Source organism: Gymnogyps californianus, chromosome 9 (genome assembly GCF_018139145.2).
Source record: "Gymnogyps californianus isolate 813 chromosome 9, ASM1813914v2, whole genome shotgun sequence".
NCBI classification, from domain to species: Eukaryota; Metazoa; Chordata; class Aves; order Accipitriformes; family Cathartidae; genus Gymnogyps; species Gymnogyps californianus.
In genome coordinates this window covers 20164238-20191653 of record NC_059479.1, presented here as the reverse complement: position 1 = coordinate 20191653, position 27416 = coordinate 20164238, and the positions used below count along the sequence as shown (strand labels likewise).

At 45.7% G+C, this 27416-nt stretch overlaps 1 protein-coding gene across 3 annotated transcripts; it reads left to right on the top strand.

Annotated features, from left to right (window-relative positions):
• Positions 1–26450, top strand: LOC127019740 (synaptotagmin-like protein 2). Of its 3 annotated transcripts, none has more exons than XM_050901936.1 (16): positions 1–454; positions 2803–2954; positions 8299–8392; positions 9959–10052; positions 10227–10320; positions 10947–12068; positions 13409–13507; positions 15544–15635; positions 16105–16206; positions 18135–18304; positions 19119–19221; positions 19836–19997; positions 20740–20818; positions 21395–21494; positions 23078–23283; positions 25038–26450. In XM_050901936.1, the coding sequence occupies exons 1-16, from the start codon at positions 354–356 to the stop codon at positions 25181–25183; spliced, it is 2916 nt and encodes a 971-aa protein (XP_050757893.1). In that variant the 5' UTR covers positions 1–353; the 3' UTR covers positions 25184–26450. The 3 variants fall into 3 exon arrangements, with proteins under 3 accessions (XP_050757893.1, XP_050757892.1, XP_050757894.1); XM_050901935.1 differs by having other exon boundaries at positions 2803–2958; positions 8279–8392; XM_050901937.1 differs by lacking the exons at positions 1–454; positions 2803–2954; positions 8299–8392; ... (1 more) ...; positions 10227–10320; positions 10947–12068 and having other exon boundaries at positions 13427–13507; positions 16102–16206.
• The last annotated feature ends 966 nt before the right edge of the window (positions 26451–27416 follow it).

Here is a 27416-nt window from a genome sequence, read left to right as displayed (position 1 = left end):
GCTCCTTCCCATGCTTGCCTGTTTGATTGACGTTGGCTTCCAAATCGCTGTGACTGTGCCTGAAGAAAAGCGAAGGAGCATAATTTTGCTGAGAGAATTTTCCTGGCAGGGGAAGGCATGCAGTGCAGAGAAACGTGCCAGCAAAGAGCCTGAAAGTGCAAGTCCAGGTGCTAACGCAACTTCCACCCAAGCCATGCTGTTGTGAAGTCCTTTTTCCCCAGCCGCGTCTTGCTCGGCGCACCAGGGTGGGCTGCACAGGGGCTGCCCATGGCATTGCGGCAGTCTGGGCTGGATTAGTTCCTGGTGTGTCATTGCTTCAGCTGTCTGAAGAACTGAAGAAGATTGCAGGGAAGATGTTGGACTTGAGCTTTCTGACCGAGGAGGAGTATGAGAAGCTGATGAAGGTTCTGCAGAGAGATGCAGAGCTGAAGAAGAAGGATGGGGATCGCATCAGGTGAGAGAGTATGCAATAAGAGCAGGATGTAAGCTTCCTCTGGGGGGATTTTTTTACTTCTTTTAGAGAGGAGAGTGTGTGTGTGTGTGCAACAAGGAGAGATGCAGGCTGCAGCAGTGCTGTCCCTTCTTGCTCAGATCCTGACGGATCTTTCCATTACACCTCCTGCTTTCTCAGCCATCCTGCTGTCGCTGCTGTCCTCTCTCTGCAGGGTTGCAGGGCTGCACTCTCCTTTTGAGTTAACCAGCAGCCCTCAGAGACGCCAAGGGAAATCATCCCTTTCCTGCTCTGGGGGGAAGATGCCGATTTCTCTGTGTCAGAGGTCCGAGCAGGGGAGTAGCTGCTACCTTGTTTTCCTCACTCGGTAGCACAGAAATCCCGTAGAGTGTTTTAAAATGAAACTTTACATCTCCGTCTCTGCTTTGTGTCCCTCCAGTGCTCTTTGAGGTGGGTGTGTACGCAGCATCCATCGTGCAGGCAGAGAGGGGCAGTGAGAGGCTACGTGATCTGCCAAAGGTTTGTGGGGAGCTGTTTCAGAGCCAGGAATCACTCTCAGTTCAGCTCACTTGCCACTGGCCATCCTGGAGCTCAGGTCTGGTTGATCGGGATTGCTTGTTGCTGCTGTCACTTTTTAAATGCCAGCCATTAGGCCATCTGGGTTAACAGTATGCACCAGGCTCAGGAAGCTGGCACCAAACTCTCCACGGCAAGAAATGAGTAGTTCAGCGAGTGTGGATGGCACTGTGCCAGTTTACCTCTGTTAAGGACGTGACTCTCCGACTTGCTGTCGAGCCAAAAAAGAGTGAGCCCCATGTAGGAGGGATGCTCAAGGCTTGAAGGGCAAGTGGGTACCTTTGCAGCAGGCTCCAGGGAGCCTACGTGCCCTGGCCTCTGCTTGGGGGTGAGAGCTGGGGAAACAGAACCGGTGGTGGCAGGCAAGCAGCTTGGACTTGAGGTGTACGTGTCTGCATGCTCTTACACCTCCTCTGAATTGAAACAAGGTTTCAAAAAGGTTTTCTCTTTTTTTTCTTCTTTTTTTCTTTTTCTGAAATACAGTAACATTTCTGCTCTGCAGTGGAGGTTTGGGGAAAAGAGTGTTTGGATTATTTCAGTTTTGTTTCACTCCTCTTTGGAAGCTGTTGCGCAGAAGGCTTTCATTTGGGAGCGAAGTGAGTTAGATCCTGACCGGGGTGGTGCCAAGTGCCCCTTGCTGTCAGTATGGCTATATGCAGTAAGACCTTTGGTGCAAGTGTGGACATGTTTGGCTCCAACACCACCTGCCTGCTGGGCGAAATGAAGTCAATGGCATTACACTGATCTAGTGTCAACAAGATTAAAATATGTTCCTACATCTCCTCTGGCCCAGCACCTTGAGACCCTCACGGAGGCAGATGCAGCCCTGATCTAGATGGGAACCGTGCAGCTCCCTGGCTGTCAGTCCTGCCGGGCCCCCCGTGCTGCCTGCAGAGGCTTGAGCCTGGTTATCCCATACCTAGTCCCTTCTGGCCTTTAGGCAGCCAAATGTGACCCTTCAAGGCTCCATGGTTATCTGGAGTTTTGCCCCCTCTTCCTGCTGAGAATTGGACTGAGGTGGGAGTTTCTTCTGGCCTCTCAGGTCTCGCAGGGACCCTGAATTGTGGTGAGCTGTGGGAGGCAGTGCCAGCTGAAAGGCAGCTAATTCAGCAAGCCGCGGTGTAAAAACAAAATAACCGGAGGAGGGTTAAAAGTACAGGCTAGCAAACAGAGCACTGACGGGTTTAGGTGCCAAAAACCAGCCCTGGGTGTGCCTGAGCAAGTTACAGTAGGAGAAGCTGTGCTCAGGAAGGAGAGCTAACTGTTTGAGTGCCAAAATTGGCATGGCAGGAGGAGCAGGGAGAGGAGCAGTGTCCGGGGAGAATGCTGCAGGGATGGGTTGCTCCCCTAAATAACATGATTTATTTCCATGGTTTTCATCAGATTTGATCCAAAAGGCTTTGCTGCTCATAAAGAGATTAATAGACATTTACAATGGAGAAGTGCAAGACCTGCAAACAGCCCCACCCCTTCCCAAACCCTCAGGGCTGCAAAGCAAATGGACAAATCTCCTTGCCTGGTGACTCTCATTTGGATTTGTAAAATTTGGAAGAGCTAAAGGCCTGTGTTTACAAGGTGCTGTTCCCATTTCAGATAAAGAATATATCAGCTTTTGTTTTAATGCTGCTTTGGCCCTTGTGATTGCAGAGAATAATCTCTGGATCCTTCGTAGCATCAGACAGGTGAACCGTACAGACAATTGTTACAAAGGGAGCTCAGGGGAAGTCGAAACCTTGGAGATCTTTTTGGTGTGTAACGTTCTCATTGACTTTCAGGCGGATACAAGGCTCCATCAAGGATGAAAAGAAGAAGAAGTTTGTGACAGGTGAATGGTTTTCAGAAGTGAAGGCAAAACGGTTTCAGGAAGACTTAGAGGGGCCAGATCTACTTCGGGCATCGATTAGAAGGAAAAAGGGCAAACTAGAAAGTAAGTATGTTAGTGTGCGTCTTAAGAAAACAAATTGATGGCCCAGAAAAAAGTGGTCAATTATGGGGGTCTCCCTGTACTGGGAGCCTGTGGGGGACCAGCCTTTGTGTTGTGATAAGGGGTTTCTCAGCTAAGCTTTCAGTACCAGAAAAAAAACCCTGATTATCAAAATCAGAGCCCAAAGAAAAAAATACAGTGTGGCAGAGGACCAAGGCAAAAGCTGTTTACCAGCTATGTGCAGTAAGTGCCTTTTCCCCACTTCAGCTTCTTTCTTCCAAAGCGTCTGTTTGTCAGAGGTCACTGGTATCATTTCTTGTCATGGAAGCAAAAAGGGAAGAGGATGATGTAGGGCATCAAACTGATATGAGTGGGTCAAACACCTCCCCCCCTCCAATTCCTAGAGTGGTCTGACAAAACCAGGCAGCCGACTGCTCTCACAGGCCTCCGGGGTGGTGGGGTCAGTCACATCTCTGCAAAGGGAGGGAGTGCCTCTCTTCTCCTGGCAAATATTTGCCCACTTGAGAGGGTCCATACCTAGCTTTTTACATGGGAATAATTCCAAGGCACGATGTGGTTTTCAAAGTAAAAAGGGCTTTGGGGCCAAGTCTGAATGGTACCCAGGCTGCCGTGCCATAGCAAGGGTGTATCTGGGACCATGTGCTAATTTGAAGCAGATGTATTGCGTGTTGTTTGACATGCAGATGAACTCTCCTAGTAGTATGTCAAACAGATCAAATCAGATTTGTTGGCTCAGGGCAGAGAAGAGAAGAGATCAGCCCCCTGTGAAACGAGCAGGACTGTGCTTTGAGTCCAAATGTAACCGGCCTGGAGCTGGCACTTTGTGCTGAACATTTGTGCAAAGCAGAACTGGAGATGATTCACATCCAGTCCTCAACATGAAGACAGGCCAACCGACTCCGCAGCAGGACTGTGGGACTGCAGCCCAGTCTCACACAACCTCCTTGGTTATTTGTCAGGGTGGGTAATCACAGATACTCAGACATGGCTGGTGAGTTACTGCCTGCTGCTGCTCTGGGGAAGCCATGGCTCTGATTGATAGACAGCTCTAAGCAAAGTCTACCATGGTCCCTAATATAAGGATCCTATAAGTGGGCTCTGTTCTTTTGCAGTAAAGGCTACTGTTAGATAAAGGGTTGTCTTCCATCTGCCCAAAACTCAAACATCATCTCCACCAGTTCAGTTCAGCCCTCTTTCCTGGGTCCAGCTGCCCATTCCTGCTGCGGGGTAGCAGCAATATAGATCGCTCCTTTGTTTGATTGGCCTCGTTGGCCAGGATATCTCTGTAACATTAATTGCCTGGGTTTAGTATAACCCTCTTAGCTCCACATTACTTAGACACATTCTCAAAGCTAAATGCTGGCTAAGGACTTCACTAACTGAGAGCCTCATTTTCTTTTTGCTTTTTATTTATCCCTGATAGCTCTCATAACTTAGCATAGATTCATTGGAGCCTCTGATGCAGAACTGGCCCATCATATTTCATATCAAGTTGCTTTTATCCTTGGTATTAAGGATTCATGATGTTATTAAATTTACTATTTTATCATCCCTCCAGAATGCTAAAACATATAAAACCTTTTCCAGCTCAACAGAGTTGCCTGGCCATTTCTGCAGAGCATGTTCTGCTTTTTGAGGACGTGCGTTTGTGCTTGCACCTTCTTTGCGTGAAGAGACAGATGCCTCAGCAGCTCCTCTGCTAGGGCCCAGGTCAGACAAGTGCTCTGTCATCTGCAGCCCAGCTGGCGGCCAGCAAAGAATTGGATTTGTCTGCCCTTTGCCTTGCCAGAGGCATCAGCACCCTTAGCTTGCAGCTCATTTCAGGAAAGCAAAATTTGAAGTACTGTTGGGTTTAGATTTAACTTTTACTGCTGATGTGCACGTATGAGATGTGGTCTCAGGTTATCATCTAAAATAATCTCCTTGTTAATGTAGCAGTAATATGCAAGTATGTCTTTGCAAGTGCATTACTTGACTAATGCTGTTGTGAGAAGGAAGAAGCAAATGTTACTAAATTACTATAGTAATTATGTTTAGATTTAGCCCTCCTCATTTCTTTTTCAACTTTTTTTCTTCCCTTTCTTTCTCTTCTTCTATTCTCAGACTTATTTTGGTAAAGCACAGGTATAACATGTGACTTCATTCCTTCCTCTTACTTTTCCCTCTGCCATGGTACAGCACTGGTTGAGGATCAAGATTCTGCAGCTGATATTTTCACCTTGCTGTTACCTGTTGCGTGCTCAGCTCCTGCAGTGGTTACCATATAGATTGCCCCCCTTCACATGTGAGGGCAAGCACTTTACTACCTTGTCAGCAAGAGTATTGCACTGGTGAGAGCAGCACTTGGCCCATCAGGGAACAAGGATGAGGCCCCTTTACAAACGGTTTGGCCATGCAGCTGACGTTCAATCTGCAGTAGATGAGATAAGGGCTTTTGCTTGCCATCTTGACACCTTTTTTTCTTCTCCTGGAAAGATCGGAGTCATTCACCTTCTGTTGGCTTTCAAGGTGATGAAGGGGTGCATGTTCATTTAGCCAAATCAATGTAACATGTTCATGACTCCAGGGCTGTTAATCCTGATTTAAGTCTTTGATGGCCGTGTTAGGGAGTGAAATGAGAAAATTCCTGCATGGAAAAGCCCCGCTGAGATAATTGCTGGCATTCTCTTTGCATGGTAAACAGGCTGAGGAGGGGTGGAAATTTGTGCTTGCACAGGAAAATGCCTAGTGACCTTTTCTGGAGGAGGGTTTTAAACCTTCAGAAGGGAGGGTTGCGTGGATCCCTAAGGGTCTTCACAGTTGGTATTGATTATAATAGAAAACACTAGTAATTGGCAGTAATATGAATCTATAAAATAGATAAATACCTATATTTAAACTACAGCCTACAGAGCAGCACAGATGGATGAATTTGGTGATAACTTCTCCTTGAGCTTGTGTGCAATGGATGAGAGCTAAAAATCGTTGTCGTGGTTTAACCCCAGCCAGCAACTCAGCACCACGCAGCTGCTTCCCTCTCCCCCCTCCCAGTAGGGTAGGGAGGAGGAGGAAAAAAAAAAGTAAAACTTGTGGGTTGAGATAAGAACAGTTTAATAACTAAAGTAAAATAAAATACACTACTAACTAATAATAATAATAATATTATAATTGTAATGAAAAGGGATATAACAGAAAAAAAGAAATAACACCCAAGAAAAGACAAGTGATGCACAATGCAATTGCTCACCACCCGCTGACCGATGCCCGAGCAGCGATCCGCCCCTCCTGGCCAAAACCAGGACAATCGTCTAGGAGAGACACCATTTTATCCGCCCGCAGAGGCAAGTCAGCCCCGATGGCACGGTTAGCCATGCTTTCTCCAAGCACTGAGTGTCTTTGTTTTAGAGTGATAGGAAATGAGTAAAGCAGCTGAAGTGTTAGAGCAGGAGTGGCTGTGTACATATGTATATAAATATATGTATGGACAAGTTGAACTGGTCAGGCCACTACTAATTTCTGTTGGAATTTGCTTTTTATTCTGTCTCATCCTAAAGTTAGCAAAGGCATTTTGGTTGTTTTGATGGATTATAACATACTGATAACCTATTTGTTTGTGGTTATAGAAGCCAGGTATAGCTGTGTCGATGGCTAAGCCATTTTGTAGGGCAGTGATTTGGATGGGAGGAAGAGAACACCTCCCGCTGCCTCCGCCAGCCGTGAGGGGGGAGCTCTGTCTGAGGGGGAAGTGTCAGTGAAAAGCAAATATGACACAATGCCTTTGGAAGTGAGGTGAGAAATGAATGCAGTCTTTGGTTTTTAAGGTCTTTTCAACCATGACAGGCAGAGGGAAAACGTGGGAGCTCTGTGTTTGGTTCCTCTACTTCCAGAGCAGCTACCTGCTGGCATCTCCCTCCCTCGGGTCTGGGGCAGAAGAGGAGGACGTGGCTCACTGTATAAATAAACGCTCCTCAGCATGCCTTCCCATGCTGGTGCGTGACGTGGCCTGCGTGTGCCACCAGCCATGCCACAGCTTGTCTCTCCCAAAACGATGTTCAGTGATGCTTTTTGCACATCAGCGTTTACATGGACAAAATGCAGTCCTCTCTCAGAAACATGCTCTCTAAAACTGGCTCGTTCTTACACAGCCAGACTCCTGTCTTCCAGCAGGAGCAACTCCCTGACTTCCCACTGCTGCGGAAACCACGGGGCCACCCAGCTGCCATCTCATGTGTGTGCCAGACACGTGGTCCTAACACAGACAGCCCCGAGCAATGCCTGCCGTGGTGTTCTGCACCGCAGGGACAGGCGCTGGCTGGGGAGGAACAGTTGAGACTGCAGCATTTTTCTCCGTGGGGATGCACAGGCAAAGGGGAATGAAGCTCCATCTTCGGATATCCCTGTTACCTGCGGGCTGACTGTGCTGATGCTGGATGGCACCACACGGGCAGCATCAGCGTGACAGTGATATCACAGCCCGTCCGTAGGTCTGGTCTGCTCTTGGGCTTAGTGCAGTTTTCTAACCAGATAACAAGCGAGGCTATATTATTTAATGTCACATCTGCATCCTTTGAGCCTCTGATTCTATTGTATTGTGTAATGAAATATATCCCAAAGAGATTTGGCAGTTTTTCTAACAGGTAGATTTACTCTTTAAAATGGACCTAGCTGCATGTGAATAAATATGTGCAGATCTTGTTGACCAGCCTAAGCTTAGTTTTTCATCGCTGTTTGAGAGTTTAATCCTTTTGGTTTTGCAGTAGCAAAAAAGCCTGTTTGCCAGCAAAATGTCTAATGCAACTTTATACCCTGGCAGGCTGCTGTAAAGGTTACCGTCTTCTATTGTTTTTTCTATAGGGTCTTTGAGAGCTTAGAAGACATAGCTGAGCCTTGTGCCAGTAAAAATAAGAGGGTTCTCCTCATTAACTGTATTGGCCTTCTCCTTTGTTTGCCAAAATCGGATGACTTTGAGTCAAAACAGGAAACGGCTGAATTTAAATCCTGGAACGGATTAACTTTATTGACAGCTGCAGCAGTGTCCTGCAAAGGTTTCCAGTGATGCGACAGCTCCTGGCGTGAGTCAGGCGTTAGGCAGCTCGCTTTGGCCTCTTGGACCCCTGGGGTCTGGAGGTGCCTTTGCTGCGTGGGGAGTGCGGGTGACGCTGCCCCGGGGCCTCCCCCATCCGTGGGGAGAGCGGGCAGAGCCCCCCGTCAGCCATCTCCTGTTAAATCCCCAGGGTTCGTGCTGGTGGGACTCATTTAACAAGCCTTTTCTTTCCCCAAACAAAACACACTGACCATTACAAGTTTAATGAAATGTCATTTCTCAGTTGTCTCTGTTATATTACAGATGAGGCCAACGAGCACATCCGGACGGGTCTGGAAAGCAAAGCTGCCCCGAGTGCTGCCTTCCCCGAGCACGCTGCTGGTGCGGGAGAGGAGAGGTAACGGCCGCTGCTCGTGCAGTGCTCTGGCTGCTGCTCTTACTTAATGAAAATCGAATGCTACCCATTAAATCCTGGTCTTTAACTGAGTTTCCAAGACTGTATAAGTAATAGGTTATACAGGATATTTTAAAAATCCTTTTTCCAGGAATTGTCAGAATATCAATACTCCCCTAATAACTAAGTGCTAATGTGCTTATCCCAGAAAGGTCTTTTCCTGCATAATTTGATAAGGGGTCAGTAAAATGGAAGCTGTCTCTAATGTCAGGATATTCTGGTTAGTTTTTCAAAGTAATTATAGTTTTATTTGTTTAATTTTTGCCATGGAGCAACACTAACAAAATGAACTGTTTGAGGAAACTGCTCATTTCCTGCTGGTGCCAACCTCTGTGTCCAGTGCTCAGCACTCTCCATCAAGGCTTGGTAGGATTTCACGTTGTGCTGACTGAGCAGAAACACCCACTAAAAGCACTCCAATGAGCAAATCAGTAACCTCACTCAATATCTGTGGACTATGGAGAAGCCATTAAAATATTCACATATTCATTTATTGTTCCTCCCATCTCATTTGCATTTTTTTGTCAGCAGAATGAGGAATCATTCTTCACAGGTGGCAATTGCTCCAGTTAAATAAATACGGGCCTTGACAACACTTCCAAACCTCTTGCAACTGATCATTGGGTGTTGCTTAATGAAGGATCCAGAGTCAACAAGCCCGAGATGCTCCTGCTTTACCAGAACAGCAATGGTCCTAATGGGTTTTTGGGGGTTTGATTAAATCCTGAAAAGCTTGCTTTGTTTTTCTCATTCAACCCTAAGCACAAAGCATTCCCATATGAAATCTCACCAGTTTGACTGCTGTTCTCCATCTGGAGAGCAGCCAGCACCAGACACTCCCAAAGATGGTAGAAACTGTCAAGTAAACTGCCTGTGATATGTGTTTCTTCCATTTATTTACCAGGCAGTTAGTAATTAACTTATATTCCAAGCAGGAAGATTTATATCCTGTACTATAGTTTTGCCCTAACTGTTGTCATAATTATTGCTGTAGTTTCTAAATCCTCCGTCAATCTGGTTATGCCTTTGGCCTGAACTGGGAGGTGCGGGCTGTTCCTTCCTGGGCCATAGCATGGAAAAGCATCTCCCTCCTGCATGGCTCTTGGGCTCTTCTGGCACTGCTGCTTCCTGTGTTTTTCCCTACAGTTTTCTCCGTAGGGGAGAAAGGGGAAAGTCTGAATAAACTCCTCCGTAGAAGAGGAAAGTCTGAATAAATCTAGAAGTTGACACCATTGTTTTTAATGAGCAAGTTCTGTACTGACTGCAGTGGAAGACTCGTCCTTATTCCAAGTTCAGGCCATTTAACATGTTCCCCAGTCCTTCCAACCAGTAATGGAGAAAATAAATGAAGGCACCAGCTCTGGGCAGCCTTATATTGAGCTGGGTCAATAGATGAAAGTGGCAAAGTAGCTGAACAGAACTAAGATGATGTTGAAGACTGCCTGATCACCGTACCAGGCACATCGCTACCACTGATCTCCTTGCTCAGCTTTTTCTCCTGTCCCACAGATCCAGCACACCTGCTCTTGATACCGCAGAGGAGCGTAAAATCTTGCCAAAACCAAAGCCGAGACTTCCTGTCACGCTGTCTGCATCACACAAGGTAGTATAGGCACAGCCTCTGCACTTTGTTTCGTTATTCCTTGGACCTTCACGCAGTCTGTACCTACTGGCAGGGGCTCCACAGACTGCCTGCCCTGGTATCTGTACTCAAATAAAAGACATTTTTCCAGTCTTGCCAATTTGTATACACTGATAGGGTTTGTTTTCCATTCAGAGATCCAGTATACATGATGTCTCTTCCTCAGAGAGTGACACTGGAACAAGTCCATTTGTGGCTGCAACAAACAGCTTGCATTTGTCTAGAAAAGGTAAGGTTTTTGTTCAGTGAGCCATTGGTGGTTTTGTTATTCAACATCAAACACTAAGAGACAAGATGCTTTTTTGTGTGTGTACAAATGAATAACAAAAGAGTATTTCTTACCTTGGCACGTAAGAATGGGCTGCCAACATCTGTATTAAAGATGCCCAAGGCAGCAGGGACCAAGAAGAAAAAATCCAATGACTAAAACTTCTCCTGGCTCTCAGTACGTTTTAAACCGAGTGCTTGGCTCACAACTCTTTAACCCACAGATCCAAGTTACCTTCTCTTTCCTGCCTTGAATGTATAGTGTCTTTTTAGTACACAGCAAATAGCCAGTAGGAAAGCTGTCAAACTGAAAGCAAAGCTGCAAACAAATCCCCAACTCACAGCAACAATTTAGAGCTCAGTGGATTTTTTCTGTGTCCTGTTGCAGAGAGAAGGGCTGGGGTTTCCAGGGCTTTCTTCAGACGGAAGGGGGCTTGCTAGAGTCTCAAAATGGGGAAGAATTAGGAACATATTGGTGGTTTCTGGAAACTGCCTCTGGCTTCCCTTTGAGAAGCTGCAGCCCAGACCTTCCAGGGAAATACGATGCGATGCGGTGGGACAGGCTGTGAGCATTTGTTGTTGTTATAGGTCATGGAGTATCTCCATTGCCCACCAGCCTTTCAGAGGATGCTGTGCCTCAGCCCAGCAGCGCAGCTAGAGGAGAAGCTGTTGATGGGGCCACAGGCACCACAGCGGGGGCAAAAACTCCACCCGAAGAAACTTATGCTCCCAGCAAGATACCAGTTAAGAGGAAACCAAGCAGAACTTTCCCCAGATCCGAGCAGTTCGTGAATCACGTGGGGCCAGCAGAGAACAGCCTCGCAAATAGAAAGCTGCTGGCAAGCCCCAAACCACTGACCGCAGAGGGGGAAAGCAGCCAGCCTGTGAAGCAAGGCACGAACTATACGATCTCATCAATGAGTAACAAAGAGGAGGATATCGGCCTCGATCGTGAGCACTTCAAGAACTTGAAGAACTTCTGGGAGAAGGGAGCAGACTCTCTGATGGTGGGAAACGTGCTGGAGGACCCAAGCTGGGTGGAGGCAGATGGCAGGCAGTTCAAGCTGTGCCGCTCACTCTCTGTGCAGTCTGGGCAAGGCCAGAACAGCGAAGAAAAACCTGGCGTCTTCACCAAAACAAGAACCCCCTACAAAAGGACAATTACCTTGTCTTCTAGCGAGGAAGAACCAAGCTACGTAGCCCCTGCAAGGAAGGGCTCGGTTTCCGTCATTCCTAGATCCACGTACGCCAAGAGCAAAGGCAGCCTGGTTGCAAGAAATAACTCACTGAGTGAAAGCAATGGGAAGCTGCCGGCGCCAGAGGAAGACAAGGCAGCCCAGCGCTGCTCCAAGAAATCCAGATTGCCTGTGCGAGCACCTTCCGTCAAAATCGAGTCGCCTACCAAAGAAGTGTCTGGCAGCACGTTTGAGCCAGAGACGCCTACAGACGAGTTTATCGTGGCAGAAGAGCGCAAGCACGCAGCAAATTCCCTGGCGAGCAGGGTGCAGATACTGATCGAGCCTGTGCTTACAGATGGTGAAAACGATGATGAGAAAGAGGAAAGATCTGATTTGGGCACTCATGACAACATGGAAATAAATGGAGAGCTACCTGAGGAAAAAATGTGTGAGTCTTCAGACAAGCCAACACCCAGTGCACCAGCCGGAGAGAGAGAAGCCGTTCAGGGAATGGACTCAGCTGTTTACTCAGGTACTGAGGGCTGTAACCGCACCCTGTGAAATCCCAATAGAGAGTCATCCCTAAGCCTGTTTTCTTTCCTAACCCTTCTGCATTTTGCACATTTTGTTCATTTGTCCATTTATCCTATATTGCAATTTGTGCAGAGTTAGCATGTGTGGAATGTGTTTAGCAAACAGCTCTGGAAACAAATCTTGTGTAGCGCGCTGCGAGCGTAAAAAGGGGCCGTGCCATGTTCCCTTGCCTTCCTCCCTGCTATCAACCCTCGTGCCTTACCTGCAAGCACCTCAGCTCGGGACAGCCCTCCATTTCTTTAGTGCTACCTACAACAGGTCACAGGAACTTACTTTATTTCACTCACTGGGAAGACTGTACTTTCTTCAAATGTGAGGTCGGAGGAATTCTTTCTGGTGGTAGAGATAAGTCTGACGCAAATAGAAGAAATAAAATGTGAAGCAAAGCGTTTAATAAATACATTGGCTGTTAGGCTACCTTGATATAGCCGCTGGCTGTCAGTGCTTAAATGACATTTTGGGTTTTCTGGGAACGCACAAGTGAATTTGGATATTAAACTGCAACCAAAGTGGACTGAAGAAGGAGTCTGATCTTTCTGGGTTCTGATATCATGTTCTCAACCATGATGGTGTCAATAGTATCACCACTTTATCGGCCTCTTCCTCGGGGTTGGATGGGCTCTTGTAGTGACTGTTACTATGAGCAAAAGTTACTGTTAATTGCAATTCATTTTACATGTGGGCTCTGATTGCCCACAGCTCTGCTCTTTGCCAAGCAAAGACCTAGGAAGAGAGAGCTTCTTATCTCCTTTTTCCAAATTTCATGTCCTTATGTACCTGGGTAAGACCTGTTTGAGAAAATTTTCCATAGACTCATCTGATTTTTATTTTTAACTGTGTCATTTCTTGGCTTATTTCCTACGTCATATAACATTTCTATGAAAATCCTGAGTTGCACTTCAGGTAAACGCAAACATTTCCTTTATATACCAGATCATTCTTATATTTCTCAGGTTTTTTTGCCTTATTATTACATTCATTTCAGGATGATATCAGCAGATGGCTGTGTTGCACTGGAAGCTCTTGGCAAGTGCTGGTCTGTTTCAAGGACTGGGTTAATCCAGTGTTTACATTTCCCATCACAGTGTGAAGAGTTTTTCTCAGGGAGAGACATTAAAGCACACTGATGATTTGAAAGCGGCCCTGTGTAATGTAACTGCAGTGTGCTCTGAGCAGAGTGAACAAGCCAGGAGGGACACACACACGCGTGCTTGTTGACACACTGCCCATTTGTGTTTATTTATTTACCATGTTGATTTGGCTTTTCATGTATTCCAGAGGAAGATGGGGATCATTCTCCCGCCGCTCAGGCATTGGCCCGAGCAAATAGCATTAATCTTGCAAAGAGCATGGTGAACATTTACACAACCACAGAGAGTGAGTAACATCTATCTTTTTCCTTTTTGGTTTATGTTCACTGAAGGTAATATATTATGCCCGAGTTCTGCATCCCTGGTGCTTCTGTGCATATACCAGGCAAGGAAAATGACATATTGTTTCATCATCAAATTAGAGAGCTTATAGTGCCTAAAATTAAATTCAGAGCCAGGAAATTGCAGCTAGATTGATGGCGTGTTACTCAGTGTCTTCAGCAAAAAACCACAAGGGCTTCAAAGGGTTGGCAAGAAGCTTGTACTCGTCTCTCCTCTTCCCCCACCGAGTACTGTGGGAGCTGCATGGCAGCCTGGGCAGTGGATCAATCGGAGGTGCCAGACCTCGCGTCCAGCATGCGAGTCGTGCCGCAGACTCCTGTCACAAGCTCACTGGGCTTGCAGTGCCCAGCCTGGGCCTCTCACCTCACCCAGAGCAGACCCCGTTTGCTGGACTGATCCCCCCAGCTACCAGCTGGGATATGCTTTATGGTGACAGTTTCTCCCTGAGAAACCAAGAGAAGCTAAGGAGAAGGCAACCAAGAAAGCAGCAGCAAACCTGAAGAAGCTCGTGGCCAAGAAACTTGTCTGTGCCACCAAGAAGCCCAAGAAAGCTGCAGCCAAGGAGGGGGCCCTGAAGGAAGGCAGCAGCAGCCTCTATGGCCAAGAAAGCCAGTAACAGTCCCCAAAAGGTGAAAACTGGCAAGCCCAAGAGGACAGCTAAGAGCTTACCTAAAAGCAAAGTGGTAAGGCCAAGGCTGCCGGGACTGAGGTGAGAAGCCTGGGAAGGCAATGCCCGAGGAAGGGTAAAGCTGCTTAGAGGAAATGATCGAGCCCGTTTAAGTCAGCCCGACCCCTGGTTATGGGAGGGAGGGGAGTCCCCTTGGGGGCTGTGTCGAAGGCAGCCTGCGGGTGGGACGCGCTGCATCGCCCTGTGACTGTGCCCAGCCCGACCAGTAGCCTCGTGCCAAGTGCACGCCCCATCGTATGGGGCAGCGACATGTCGCGCAGCACGGTGGCTCGAAGCTTCAGGTCCCACGTGCATTGCTGTTCGGTGACGTGGGCTTCACACAGACAACCAAGATTTTAGCCTCCCCTTATTAAAGCTTACTTAGAGCCACAAAGTTCGTCCTCGGAAACCCTCCTCTACAGAGTTACACTTACTTGTTTGCAGTATAACGAGTAGTCTGTGAAGAAGGCTAGATTTAATGCTTTGCTCATGTTTGGAAATAAAAATAGCAAATAGCAAATGAATGGTAAATCATATAAAAGGTAAATCATATAAAAGGAAAATGCCAAAGAAGCTCTTGGGCATTTTGAGCGCTGAAGAATGTATCATCATGGCTAACATGCTAAACAAGTGTGTATATGTGCATGCATGTGTATGCACATATATCTTCTAAAAACAAGTTCTTCTGGGATGGAGATAAGTCATCTTCAAGGGAGTTACTGAGAAAAGATAAAGATAGAACAAGTAGGTTTTATTTAGACATTTAAGCAGTCCAGTAACCATCTTTCTAAGTTGATATGAAGCTTTCTGACTTTTTTCTTTTAGATATCCAGCTATTGTCCACCTCTTTGTCTAGCAGAGTATTTGAGAGGTGTATGTAATGATGAAATTGTAGGTATAAATATTTTACAGCTCTTTTGTACAGGGCAATGTGCTACGAGATGAAAATGTGAGCATGTTTGGTTTCTTTGACAAGGAGGCAGGTCTGTATGATTTTAGTCTAAATTAAATCTACACAAAGTGGTGCAAACAAGATCCACATCCTTAGGCTAGTAAGTGAATTAGATTAGCCACTGGAGGGAGTTTGCACACTCCCACACATTGAAAACAGCTTTAAGATGTTAGCTAGCAGTTTTTGTCTTTGGGAGGGTCAGCTTCAATGGCAGACGACAGAGACGGGGCAAGTAGGTGGTGCTCCAGTGCCTCCCACAAGCTTCTCCTCCTTCCTTGTGCCCTTAAACAAAAATGTGACTTTCTTATATTTTCCTGACTCTGACAAGATATCGTGATGCCTTTTTTGTTTGTACCGACAGCATACAATAAACCTCATTTGATACCCCATCAGTTTCTTGAACCTGAAAGAGTCAAAGAGCTGAGCAGATCGTCTCCTCTCCTGTTGTCTGAGGTAGGCTAGATGCCAGAAATGGCTGGAATAATGTTCACGTTCAGCATCCCCTGAGTGGCAGTCAGTTTCATGAGGATGTTTCTCCTGGACGCCGACAGTACTTGCTTTAGAGCATGCCTTGGTTATGTCATAAATAAACGAGAAAAGCCTTAAGAAAAAAGCCCCCAATAACCCAGACCAACCTTTCTATCCTGGAGGAGTGTTGGTGTTTCCCTGTGTCTCAAACCACACTATTCCATGCCCTTTCCACGAGCCCAGGCGGTTGCATGCAGCTCTGTTTGGAGGCAGTTAATGATGACGTTCGCTGCCGGTCGGAGGGAATGCCTCTGGGGAGACTCCCTGCGCTCTCCTCCACGCTCCTAACCTGATCGCTGCTTAATGGGACTCTGCTGAGCTATTGGTTTTTCTCTGTAGTGTTGCAAAGTGCTCATACGGCAGAGCTTAAAGATGCTTGTTATTTTCTGAGCAGACTGAATCAGACACGGCTTCGGAAATCAGCTTCCAGTTTAACAAGCACAAAAAGACGCCTAGCATTGGCAGCCACTCGTCTGACATGGCATCTGTCTCCTCGGTAGGTATTTAACACGTACATCTCGCTAGATAGGGTTTCTGTCGGATGCGGTGACATTGCATTTAGGCTGATACTGATGATGTGGCCTCCGGAGTGTCCTGTTGGTTTCTGCATGGTACACTATTAAAAGAACGGTGATGGTTAATTACTTACTTGCGTTAAAGGAGTGTCTCCAGGTACCATCTCGAATTAGAGACCCACTGAGTCATTGTTAGACAAATTCACAGTAAGCAATAGCCCCCATTCCAAAGCACGGATGCTCTGAAGCCTGGCAGCGTGCAGGAGAGGGGGGAGCGCTTTTTCTAGGTGGGGAAATGAGGCACACAGCTATTCAGTGACATGTTTGTGGTCCAGTTCCGAAAGAGCTGGGACTGCAGGCGGGTGCCCTCAGCAAGCTCATCCTTCACTTTATCAGCAAATTCAAGGGAACTCAGAGTTGGACAGCAAAAGCGTGATTTAGAGCTTCAGCTTCTAAGGAAAGCTGAAAAGAGCTGAGTGTGTTTCGTTGAGCATTTTTAAAAGATTCCTTAGAGACAGTGTTTTGTGGGGGGCTGCTTAAAAGTGCTTGAATTTGCTGTATTACTGTTACAGGTATCCCCGAGGTGTATATGTGAGATTTAAAGAATATATGTGAAGCAGGGCTGGTAGGGAGAGATCATGAATGTAGATAAGGATGTTAAAAAAACCCTTGAACTTTGGGGCACACGAGTCCTCCTCCTGGTCTGGAGAGTCTGGGAGCTATACACGAGCCTTTGTGTCCGAGTCACACAGGTGTTCTTGAAAATCTCGGTCAGGATTCTCTGCTGGGGTGAGTATCCTGATGGGATGGGAAATGCAGCTCCAAGGACTGAGAGGAGATGTTTAGCAGGTTCTTGTAGGTTATAATAGAATAAAATTCAGAACCAAAGGAAGTAGGGAGAGACAGAGAAGAATTGGGTTAATTACTAGGAAAGTTTTTTGATAAATGTTCATGACCGTACCACAGAAAAGTGCCAAGAGGATTAATTATTTGCTTTGTCAACAGCATTAGCTGTTATGTTATCCCATCAGGAATCATGAGTGATTGGTGCCATAGAAAATTCTCTCATCTTTCTGGAGCTGTGTTTTGTTTCTGCTTCATCACTTTCTACCAGTGAAAGACAAAGCCTCGAAAAAAGAAGCCCAAGGCGTATGGGCAAATGCAGTTCTTTCTGGGAAAGCAAGTGACTCTTGGGTGCCTAGCTCCTGATTTATACCTGGAGAAACCTCATTTTCCTGTGCCTTTGTGGCAGGTAGATGCCCACAGGCTGTCTCTAGTGGGACAGTGGCTCTTCAGGACAGGGGTTATATCTATCTCTGTTTTGTACAGCTCCGTGCACATTGTGAGCAAGCAACAAGATAGTAGTAGTTTTTCCTACATTTCCAGTCTGATATGGTTCTTACTAGCCTGTTTTAAAAATTGATTGACAATTGTGTGACTATATCTACCTGAAAGAATAAGTTCATATACAGATCAGGTTCTCTCAATATATTTCTTTCTTAGTGATGAGACTGGGTCAGGATAGCAGCTGTTTGTACTGTAAGCATAGGGAAAGAGAAGAGACTTGTGTGGTCCCCCAGTAATATTTGACTCTGTTTCCCAAAGTTTTGGGATTTAGGGGTGAAAAATCTTTGGCATTTCTTGAGCATTCAGGAGAATAGTCCTTCTGAGTCCTGGTCTAGGATAGCACATCCTTGTGAGACCCTTATTCGGGTTCCCCAACCCTTGCTTGTTTGAGCACAGCTGCAGATGTGGACCATTTCTGTGTCAAGGACACAATACTACACAAGGACAGAAATTGCAGATTATTTCTCTGGGAATGCACTTTTCAGACTATCATCTTTGTCCAGAAACCAAGTCAGGAGGGTGCCTATTTCAGTGGCACTGACCTTGCTCTTCCACCTGGCAGGTGAGTGGCAGTGTGCTCAGTGTCTACAGCGGCGATTTTGGGAGTGTGGATGCCCAAGGTACCGTGGAGTTTGCTCTAGACTATGATGAGAAGAACCGGGAGTTCCAGATTCATGTGTCCCAGTGCAAGGACTTGGCTGTCGTGGATGAGAAGAAAGGCAGATCTGACCCGTGAGTGACGCTTTGGTGCCTTGTGACTTCTACATTGCTGGATTTTGTGTTCTGGAGGATTTTTTTTCTTATGTTTTCTCTTTTTAAATGTCATGGTTTCTTCCTTCTTTCCTTCAAACTTCTGGTGCATGCTTACTGCTGGGACTTCCCTAGCTGATGGTTCTGGAGCCATTGGCATCAGTAAATATGTTGCCAGACTTAAATTTGAACAGATTGAGAAAGCTTTGGTCACTACAAAGACAGTTCCTGTTATCACTGGAATATGTTCTGTCTGCATCCATGTGAACCTTGAGCTCCCCATGGTGAATACACTTTGGTAATAACTCTGGTGATGCAGACACATGTCTATATGAAAAGAAAGTCGTAAAGAAGTGCTGTTAGGGGCACAGTGGTAGTTGTACAGAGGTTAGTGATCTCTAGTTTGAAAGATGATGAAAAGGAGCTTGGATTTGAACCCTGAGAGAGAGACTTAAAGACATTCCACCTCTTTCCTCCTCTCTAATTTCACCCTGATTTTGAATGCACAGAGATGCTATAGTTACGGGCATTTCAGAAAATGGGTATATGGCCTTGCTGGCTTCCCATATTGCCTAGACAGCTGCCTGTTCTGAATGTTGGTGGCATCCACCCATCTCCAGTGAGATTTCTAACTTCACGTGCGAGCCAAGTTAATATCCTAGCAGGTCTCAGTTAATTTTGCCCTCAAAGAGTCACCTCCAGGTCTTTTGTTTCATGTCACCGTTCACACGTCGCCCGCTTATTAGAGCTTGGCGATGCGGAACAATATCCAGCTGGAGTTTGTTTTCTTTTCTAGGTATGTTAAAACTTACCTGCTCCCAGACAAAGCTAGAATGGGTAAGAGGAAAACTTCAGTGAAGAAGAGGACAGTGAATCCCATTTACAACGAGGTGTTACGGGTAAGAACAAATAGGTGCTCTGAAAACCTGTGTTGTAGCAGGCACCCGTACCAGGCCAGGCTTCTTCGCCTGCCTCCCACCAATGCTGCAGTGCTCTTCCCTTGGGTTTGCGAGGGCAGAGATGTTAAAAGATTTCTCTGCACCCATCTCTGTCAAAACCGCACAGTGATCTTTGAATGAGATAGGGACCTGCAGCCTGTGCTGCCTTCAGCCCGAGCAAGGGGTGTTCTTCTTCCCTTCCCTGGCACGCAGTCATGAGGCATGGGACTAGTAAGAAAGGTCTTTGTTATGTGATCTTTACTGATCAAAGCCTAGAGGATTATTTAACAATGCCCGGGCCTGTGTTAATAATTCTTGAAAGAATATTGGTTTTGCCCTGTGATGAATGGAGCACTAGGTTTCCCTGTGCTCAGCAGAAAAACTTTATCAGGGTAGTAGTATTGCTGCAGGACAAAAAAAAGAGATGTTCAGAGCGAGGCCAGTCCATTAGTGCATGTGTGGAGTGGGTTTGAGTGTCTCAGTCAGAGCTTATTCAAACTTTTGAGTAGTTTATTTCTGGTTGTGAAAGAAACAGAAGAAATTTTGAACAACCTGACTTCCCTTTCTTCCTCTAGTATAAAATAGAGAAAATGGTATTGCTGATCCAAAAATTAAATCTCTCTGTTTGGCACAATGATCCACTGGGACGTAACAGTTTCTTGGGAGAGATCGAAGTAGACTTGGCCAGCTGGGACTGGAGCAACAGGAAACTCAACTGGTACCCGCTGAAGCCCCGAGTAAGTGCGTCTCAGCTGCAAGCCCACTTCCTAGCCCAACCCTGAAGCCTTTAGGGGTGGCAGAAGCCCTTCCTGACTTCTCTGAGGTCTTTGGGTGGTGTGGTGGAGGAGAACAACCTGAATTGTACCTAGGGAAGCACAGTAAAATATCCACAAGCCCTGGACACGTTAGTGCAGTATTCAGTGCTCTGAACACAGGCCTTCTCAGGTCTTATTTGGTGACTGATCTGTAGGGACACTGCCATAAATGTGATCTGACACTACTCAACAGAAACTCTGACGTGACTTTGCCTCTCTCTCTGCTCATGTAAAGACCGCCCTTTAAAAACAGACAGCAGTGTACTAGGTGACGCAGTTGAACATGCCTTGAGAGGTAGATATTCAGGTGCCACTTTTTGTAAAGCCTGTACAGCTTCCTGCATATTCTGGGTTCAGAGGTCTGATTTGAGATCCCTTTTCAGAAAATAAAGGACATTTGTCTTTCAGAACTAAGATGCTTAATTATGTCCAGCTGGACATGTCTGGAAGGGCAGCCTTGCTCTGAACCCTCAGGCTTTTGGTTCTGAGGGACTGAGTTTGAGAACAAAGCCACAAAGAAAGGAGCTGCCCTGAGAACGGGCTGCCCCAGCCATGCAAAATCAGAGTTTGTCCGTTTGTGCCCCTCCACTGAACTCAAAAGCTGTTTGCCTTGCTGTGTTTACACAATCTGTCATTTAGTCAATTGTAACTCTTTCTGTTTCAGAGCCTTTCTGCTGTTAACGGTGTGGATCATCGAGGAGTGATGAATTTGTCTATTAAGTATGTCCCTCCAGGAAGCCTAGGTAAAATGTGTTTCATGTATTAAGAAGACATGCAACTTGCGATGCCTCATCTGTTTAAGGGCTGGTTAAAGAGTAATCTCATTAGAGCAAGATCTTAGAGATCAGCACAAAGGCACAACCAGCGGTGCTTGATAGCACTATCTGCAGCCTACATCTGATTTTCGTATCTGGATTTATTGGGAAAGTGTTGGGGAGAGAGGAGGGGCTCAACAACCTCAAAGTCATCAGCTGTTATAGCACTGTGGGCACTGTAGGGTGCTGTGATGTGGTAGCAGCAACACACAGCCCCTCTTACTGTGGGGCAGGCACGAGGTTGGGTTTGCCCAGCAGTTCCTTCTCCTTTCCTGTTTCAAAGCAGCACCAGCCCACTGTGTCAGGAGCCCTCCGCAGCTGCAAGTGTGACGGGGCTGGTAGCAGTGCTGTGGCACCCAGGCAGAGGAGTGCAGAGCTCGCGAGGGAGTGAGTACGCAGAGAAGTCATGCTGCTGCTCCCTCAGGTCCCTGGAGAGGAAGCCTGTCATTTTGTTAGCTATTGTAAGGACCGGCGCGACAGTTTTTCTCTTCTCCTAAATGGCAGGTCCCAAGAATCCTCCCTCTGGCGAAGTTCACATTTGGGTCAAAGACGTCAAGGACCTGCTGCAGTTGCGTCCTTCTGGAGTTGACTCCTTTGTGAAATGGTAAGTGCATGAGCATGGTATTGGCTTTGATCCTGGGTCTGTGCCTCCACAAAGCAGTATGTTTTCTTCTCTTTTCTCAGGCTCACCTAGCTGTGCCTCCATACTGTAAAGCCTTCATGTTGCATTGGGCTCTGTAGGAGAGAATTGCCCTTGTTACTCACTTGTGGCCAAATTAGGAAGATCCTTGCTGTGATAAAGCTCTTGGTCAATCACTGTCTGTGACTCACGCAGTGATTTGCCTCAATAACATCTGAGTGAGAGGAGTACGTGGGCCCTGCACCTCGGCCCAGTGTGTTCATGTGAAGTTGTGAATTTTGCCTTGATACGGGCTTGCATGCAAAGTTTGAGAATTTGTTAGGGACTGTCGTGGTTTAACCCCAGCCGGCAGCTAAGCACCACGCAGCCGCTCGCTCACTGCCCCCCCACCCCTGGGATGGGGGAGAGAATCAGGAAAAAAACCTCGTGAGTTGAGATAAAGACAGTTTAATAGGACAGAAAGGAATGAAAAACAATGATAATGATAATAATAATATGACAATAGCAATACTAAAAGAATTAAACTATACAAAGCAAGTGGTGCACAATGCAATTGCTCACCACTCGTTGACCGATGCCCAGTTAGTTCCCGAGCCACGATCCCCCCTCCCAGTTAACTCCCCCCAGTTTATATACTGGGCATGATGTCATATGGTATGGAATATCCCTTTGGCCAGTTTGGGTCAGCTGTCCTGGCTGTGTCCCCTCCCAGCTTCTTGTGCCCCTCCAGCCTTCTTGCTGGCTGGGCAGGAGAAGCTGAAAAATCCTTGACTTAGTATAAATGCTACTTAGCAACAACTAAAAACATCAGTGTGTTATCAACATTATTTTCCTACTAAATCCAAAACACAGCACTATACCAGCTACTAGGAAGAAAATTAACTCTGTCCTAGCCGAAACCAGGACAGGGACTCAGCAGAACTGACATACAGATGGTTGGATCCTGCTTTGATCTTGTCCAGAATTTAATATGTGCATGTTTTCTGCAGCCTGCAACATCAGTTCTGCCTGTTATACGGGAGAAGGTGCTGCAAATATTCCCGAAATTTAAAAATCTTTTAAGGGGATTTTAAGATTTTTTTCAGCGCTTTGAAGTGCTCACCATGCTTTTGTATATTTTAAATCCTTACAGAGTTCTCCTGCAGAAAGGTTTGCTGCTCAAGAAGCCTAACTGACCATTTTGAAATGCCCTCTTAGGCATCTAAAAGTGATGAAAATTTATGAAAATAGAAATAGATGAAAGTAATATCCATTTTTTAATATAAAATGTCAGTTTACAAAAAAAATTTGCCAAAAGGAGAAAATTTTAAGCAAGTACCTTCCTTTCTGAAAATGTTTGCTTTCAAAATAGATTTTCTTGGCAAAAAAAAAGCTTCCTCCAGTAATTATGAACATTTCCCATTAAATCTACAGAGATTTCTTATGTTGAGACCCAATTCTTCCTTTCTTCAGAATGGAGGCTTGTTTAGACCAAGGAACTTTGTAGGAACAGTTCAAATCTCAGGTGATATTCAATACTACATGCTGTATTTTTTCTCCTCTCAAAGCTATGTGCTTCCAGACACCAGTAAGAAGAGTTACCAAAAGACCCGAGTCATAAAAAGAGACACAAACCCTGTTTTCAATCACACTATTGTATATGATGGCTTTCATACAGAGGATCTAAAGGATGCTTGTGTTGAACTGACTGTGTGGGATCATGAAAAACTTACCAACCATTTCCTTGGAGGAATCAGGCTGGGCCTCGGGACAGGTAAGTGATTTCCTTTACATTAAATGAATACTGTTACCGTACTGCTGAGCCACAAGATATAATGGGAAGTTGCAGAGCATTTTCCTGTTGGGGAGAAACCAGGGATGGGGAGTCTCCATAACTGGTGAGAGTCTTGGTACTTGCGCTGTGTCTTGGATGGAGGGGGCCCTGGTAGCACGATAACAACCCTCTATTCCCACATTTTCTGCCGACATCAGCTCTGAGGTCTGGGAAAACTCAAGAATCTCCTTGGGTCCATCAGAGAGTTTTTCTGCTGTTACAGAAAAACAGACTGCGTTACAAATCAACATTATATTGCTGCTCCTCCCAGGGAAGAGTGCTCAGAGATGAAGACAACATGAATGCCATGTGGGACAGCACCACCTGGTGACTCTGTCCACATCACCTCCTCCCTTGAAATGCCTTAGTAGCAGGAATAACTAATATTTGAAAAACAGGGCGAGCTCCACTAGTTGACCTGGTAGGTAATCAGTAGTGGGAGTACATTAGCTGGAATTAAATCACAGATTGGAAGAATGGAGTTGTCTGGGTGTAGACTAAGGTGTTACTGTTGGTTTTTTGTTTTGTTTTTATTTAGACGACGTAGTGCTGAGAGACCTCAGCAGAGGTGCCATTTGCTCCACTGCGAGACAGTCACTGTCTCTGGCAGTTGATGGCATGAGGTTCCAGTTCAGAGAAGGACTTAGACCTGTGCTTAGCTGGAAGTGTTTTACTTTAGTGGGGTTACTCATCCTTGAAGTTAGGAAAATTCCAACATTTTTAAGCCACAGTTGTAAAGAGCAGATGGCACCATCTCCCATTGCCCAGCTGTCCAGCATCGAGGTTTGTTCCTCGATGTCTAAACATCCTCTCTTAGCTTTCAGTGTAGCCCATACCTAGGCTTTGACAGAGAGCATGTTCATCTTTGTGGTTTTGTAAGTGGGATATCTAAGGTTTTCTAAACTATTTATTGTTAAGCAAGAGGGCTCTCTGAGAGATGAAAGGCAGACAGAAGATTTCAGAATGTTGCAATAAAGGATAACTGTTCCTTGAGGGTATCGCGAAAAGGCTCATAGTAGCTGGAAGGTCTGCCTTGCAGGTGCACCTGCGTTTGTTGAATTTGCTCATGTGTTCTCCATTTTCAATCTCTAACATGTCACCAGGAGGGTTGTGAACTATCCAGTGGGAAGGGGCAACAAGAATAAGCTCATAAGCAAGATATAAAAATACCAACCCCAAGATAAGCTGTGATACAAATTTAGACCTTTATCTCATTGACAAGTAGTTGGCACGTGAAAATTTGGTTGAATAATTGACTTGGAATTAATGTACACACTTTTCTGCTATCATATGTTTGGTTCCTGTACAAATGAAGTGTAGAGCAAGAGAATTTTGACAAATAGCCCACCCTGTCCACAAGAAAAGCTTTTAAGGGGAAAACCAAGCCTTTTAGATCTTTACCATTCCGAAAGATGCAGAAAGCGCTTGAGCCCAATATTATTTTCCTTGGCAGGTTATGTTTAGGGTTCTTGCATTTTGTGGCTTTTACATTGACTTCATTCTGAACTCTGGTGTAGAATGGAGGTCACTAGCAGAAGAACAGGAGGTGTTTAGGGTGCAACTTGCTGAGGGGAGGTCAGCACCTTTTTATGTTAAGACACTGCCTGCAACAGTTACATCCCATTGAGTATTTTTGCATGGAGTAGAAACTCTTTGTGTAGCTCCCAACGTTGTAGCTTTCTTCTTCTTTTCAGGTTTGAGCTATGGCATCTCAGTGGACTGGATGGACTCCACGCAAGAGGAGGTGGCCTTTTGGCAGGAGATGATGTCAGCTGCCAATGAATGGATTGAGGGATTGCTGCCACTGCGCTCCCTGGCAGGGAGGAAAAAACTGAAATAACCTACCATTCGTGCCACAGAAAGGCTGAATGTGGTCATTAGAATTAGGAAACTTCCTGCGCCGAGGTGATAGAGACCATCCATGGGGCTGGCAAGTGTCAGGTTGATAAGGCAATTGATGGAAAGCACTTTGGAGATGTTAAATGTTAAGTACTAATTCCCTGACAGGGGACATGGAAGATGCCAAACTGATGCTATACTTTGTTTTGACCAAGAAGAAACTTCATTTTCCTTTTTATTCCATCATTTATATTCAGTATCTTTGAATTCCTTTAAGCTCTGGGAACATTGGCAGAAGGAAAAGGAGATACAGATATTTTTATTTTTTTACTGTTTCTTGTGCCATTTTTTTTTTTCTGTGCAGAGATGTAATTGTACTAAGACAGCAGCATGGTATTATTCATATTCCCCTGCAAGAGGTACACTTTGTACTTGATGTAGAATTGCTCCAAGTCACCAGCAGCACAGTCTGAGAATGAGAGCTTTGCATTTGTCGCTGGTGATAACACGTCTCTTAACATGAGGAAAATGGAGATCCAAGGTGAATCTAAAGAAAGAGAGGACTATTTGAAGCAGAAAATGAAGCAACCTGAGGAGGATAACAATGAGGAATTCAATATATTAATTTCTTTCTGCTTTAATATGAAAGAGAGAAGTGATGGTCCTGCAGCTAGTGGGATTTTGCAACCAGGGGCTGTTTTCCTAGCTTTCCCACAGGCTTCCTCAGTGACCTCAGGCAAGTTTCTCTGTGAAAGGACAGTTTCAGTGCAATATAAACTAAAGTGCTTGCCCAAGTGTAAAATGTGGTGACGTTGCTGATGGGCCTAATCGCACCTTTGAAATGCCTTGTATGCAAAACATTTCAATATCAAACAATGATGTAGGAAACAGTCTCATGTTAGCCTGGCACAACGGGTCAGGAAAGGAAGGTCAAAACCACACTGGAACGCAGGAGATGCTGGGAGCCGGTGGGAGAGGTAAGTAGGGAGTGAACGAATGCGAAGGGTAGCTGCAGAGCTACAGTTGCCTGGGGTGGTCTCCTGCTTCTGCCTGCCCTACGGCCCGTCTGGTCTTCCTTTCACCTGATGCCTGTCGGCGAGTTGTCCGTGGCTGGAATTTCCTTTTTGCCAGTAGCTTGCAAGAACTTTGCATCTGGCACGTGGACCGTGGCAGAGTGGCGTCGTGAATGCATTTTGAAACGCAGCTTTGTAATTTCTATTTTGGATGTACATATTGTGATTAAATAGAATGTTTTTCTTTAGTCATCAGCTGGTCTCCTTGTTTTTAGCCTATTTTTAGCATGGTCTAACAAAAAAGCAAGCAAAAAAGGTGTTAACTTTTGTCATGTCAAAATGAACCATTTTTGCCCAAGGGCAAGTGAAGTGTCATGGAGAAATACTTTTTGTAGCTATCCTGCCCTAGATTTTGGCTCTGTGAATATTTTAATATTCTTCTTTAATGTATTGATTTTATTTAACTCGAGCTCAGCATAAATTTTCAGCTTAGTAAAAAGATGGTTGTAAATAAATGAATGGAAAAATGTACACTTAAAATAACAAGACTTTTTCATGAAATTAAGACATTTGGGAGATAATCAGCAGCTTTCATGGGGAACAAATAAAGGAAGAGGATGGTTTTGCAACTGGAAAAAGATAATACTTGAAAATGTACCAGTCATAGTACTGAAAGCACTAAGAGAGAGCCCATAGAGCAACAGAATGAAATAATGACTATCTAATGAAGAACCTGATATATATAGCATGTCAGCCCAAAGATATTTTGTACGGGCTCCAGCCTGTCATGTTTTATTCACCAAGGTTTGGTCATTTATTGCCTTTGTGGGATAAAATAACAATATTGGGCCTAAGATGAGAGTTTTTTAATTGCTATCTTGACCTGTTTAGGTGCTGAACGTGTGACTATTTATGCACACATATAACTTACCTACTCTGAGGAGCCCTGCTCATCAGAGCGGTGGCTTGTGCAGTGAAGTTACCCGCAGGACTGCTGCTCTCACCCCGAGCGCTTCCCTATCCCGCAGGGTGCTGCCGGCGGGGAGGAATTTCTGCTGCGGCGGCGAATGCAGTCGGTAACGGCAGGGGCTTCAGCTCAGGCAGCTCTGGGTCTCTTCCTGGAGGGTTCAGCTGACTCCTCTCCATCACAAAAATGGAGTCATCCCGCCTTCTCCTCCTCTTCCTCCTCCTCCTCACATGCAGCATTAGCACATGCGGTTG

What these genes read in the sequence shown, in the direction of transcription:
- LOC127019740 (XM_050901935.1), top strand. Translation starts at nt 354, where the DNA reads ATGTTGGACTTGAGCTTTCTGACCGAGGAGGAGTATGAGAAGCTGATG. An exon ending in AAGGGCAAACTAGAAAGTAA is followed by an intron (nt 2,959 to 8,278) that starts GTATGTTAGTGT and finishes GTCATTTCTCAG; the next exon opens with TTGTCTCTGTTATATTACAG. An exon ending in CTTGCATTTGTCTAGAAAAG is followed by an intron (nt 10,321 to 10,946) that starts GTAAGGTTTTTG and finishes TTGTTGTTATAG; the next exon opens with GTCATGGAGTATCTCCATTG.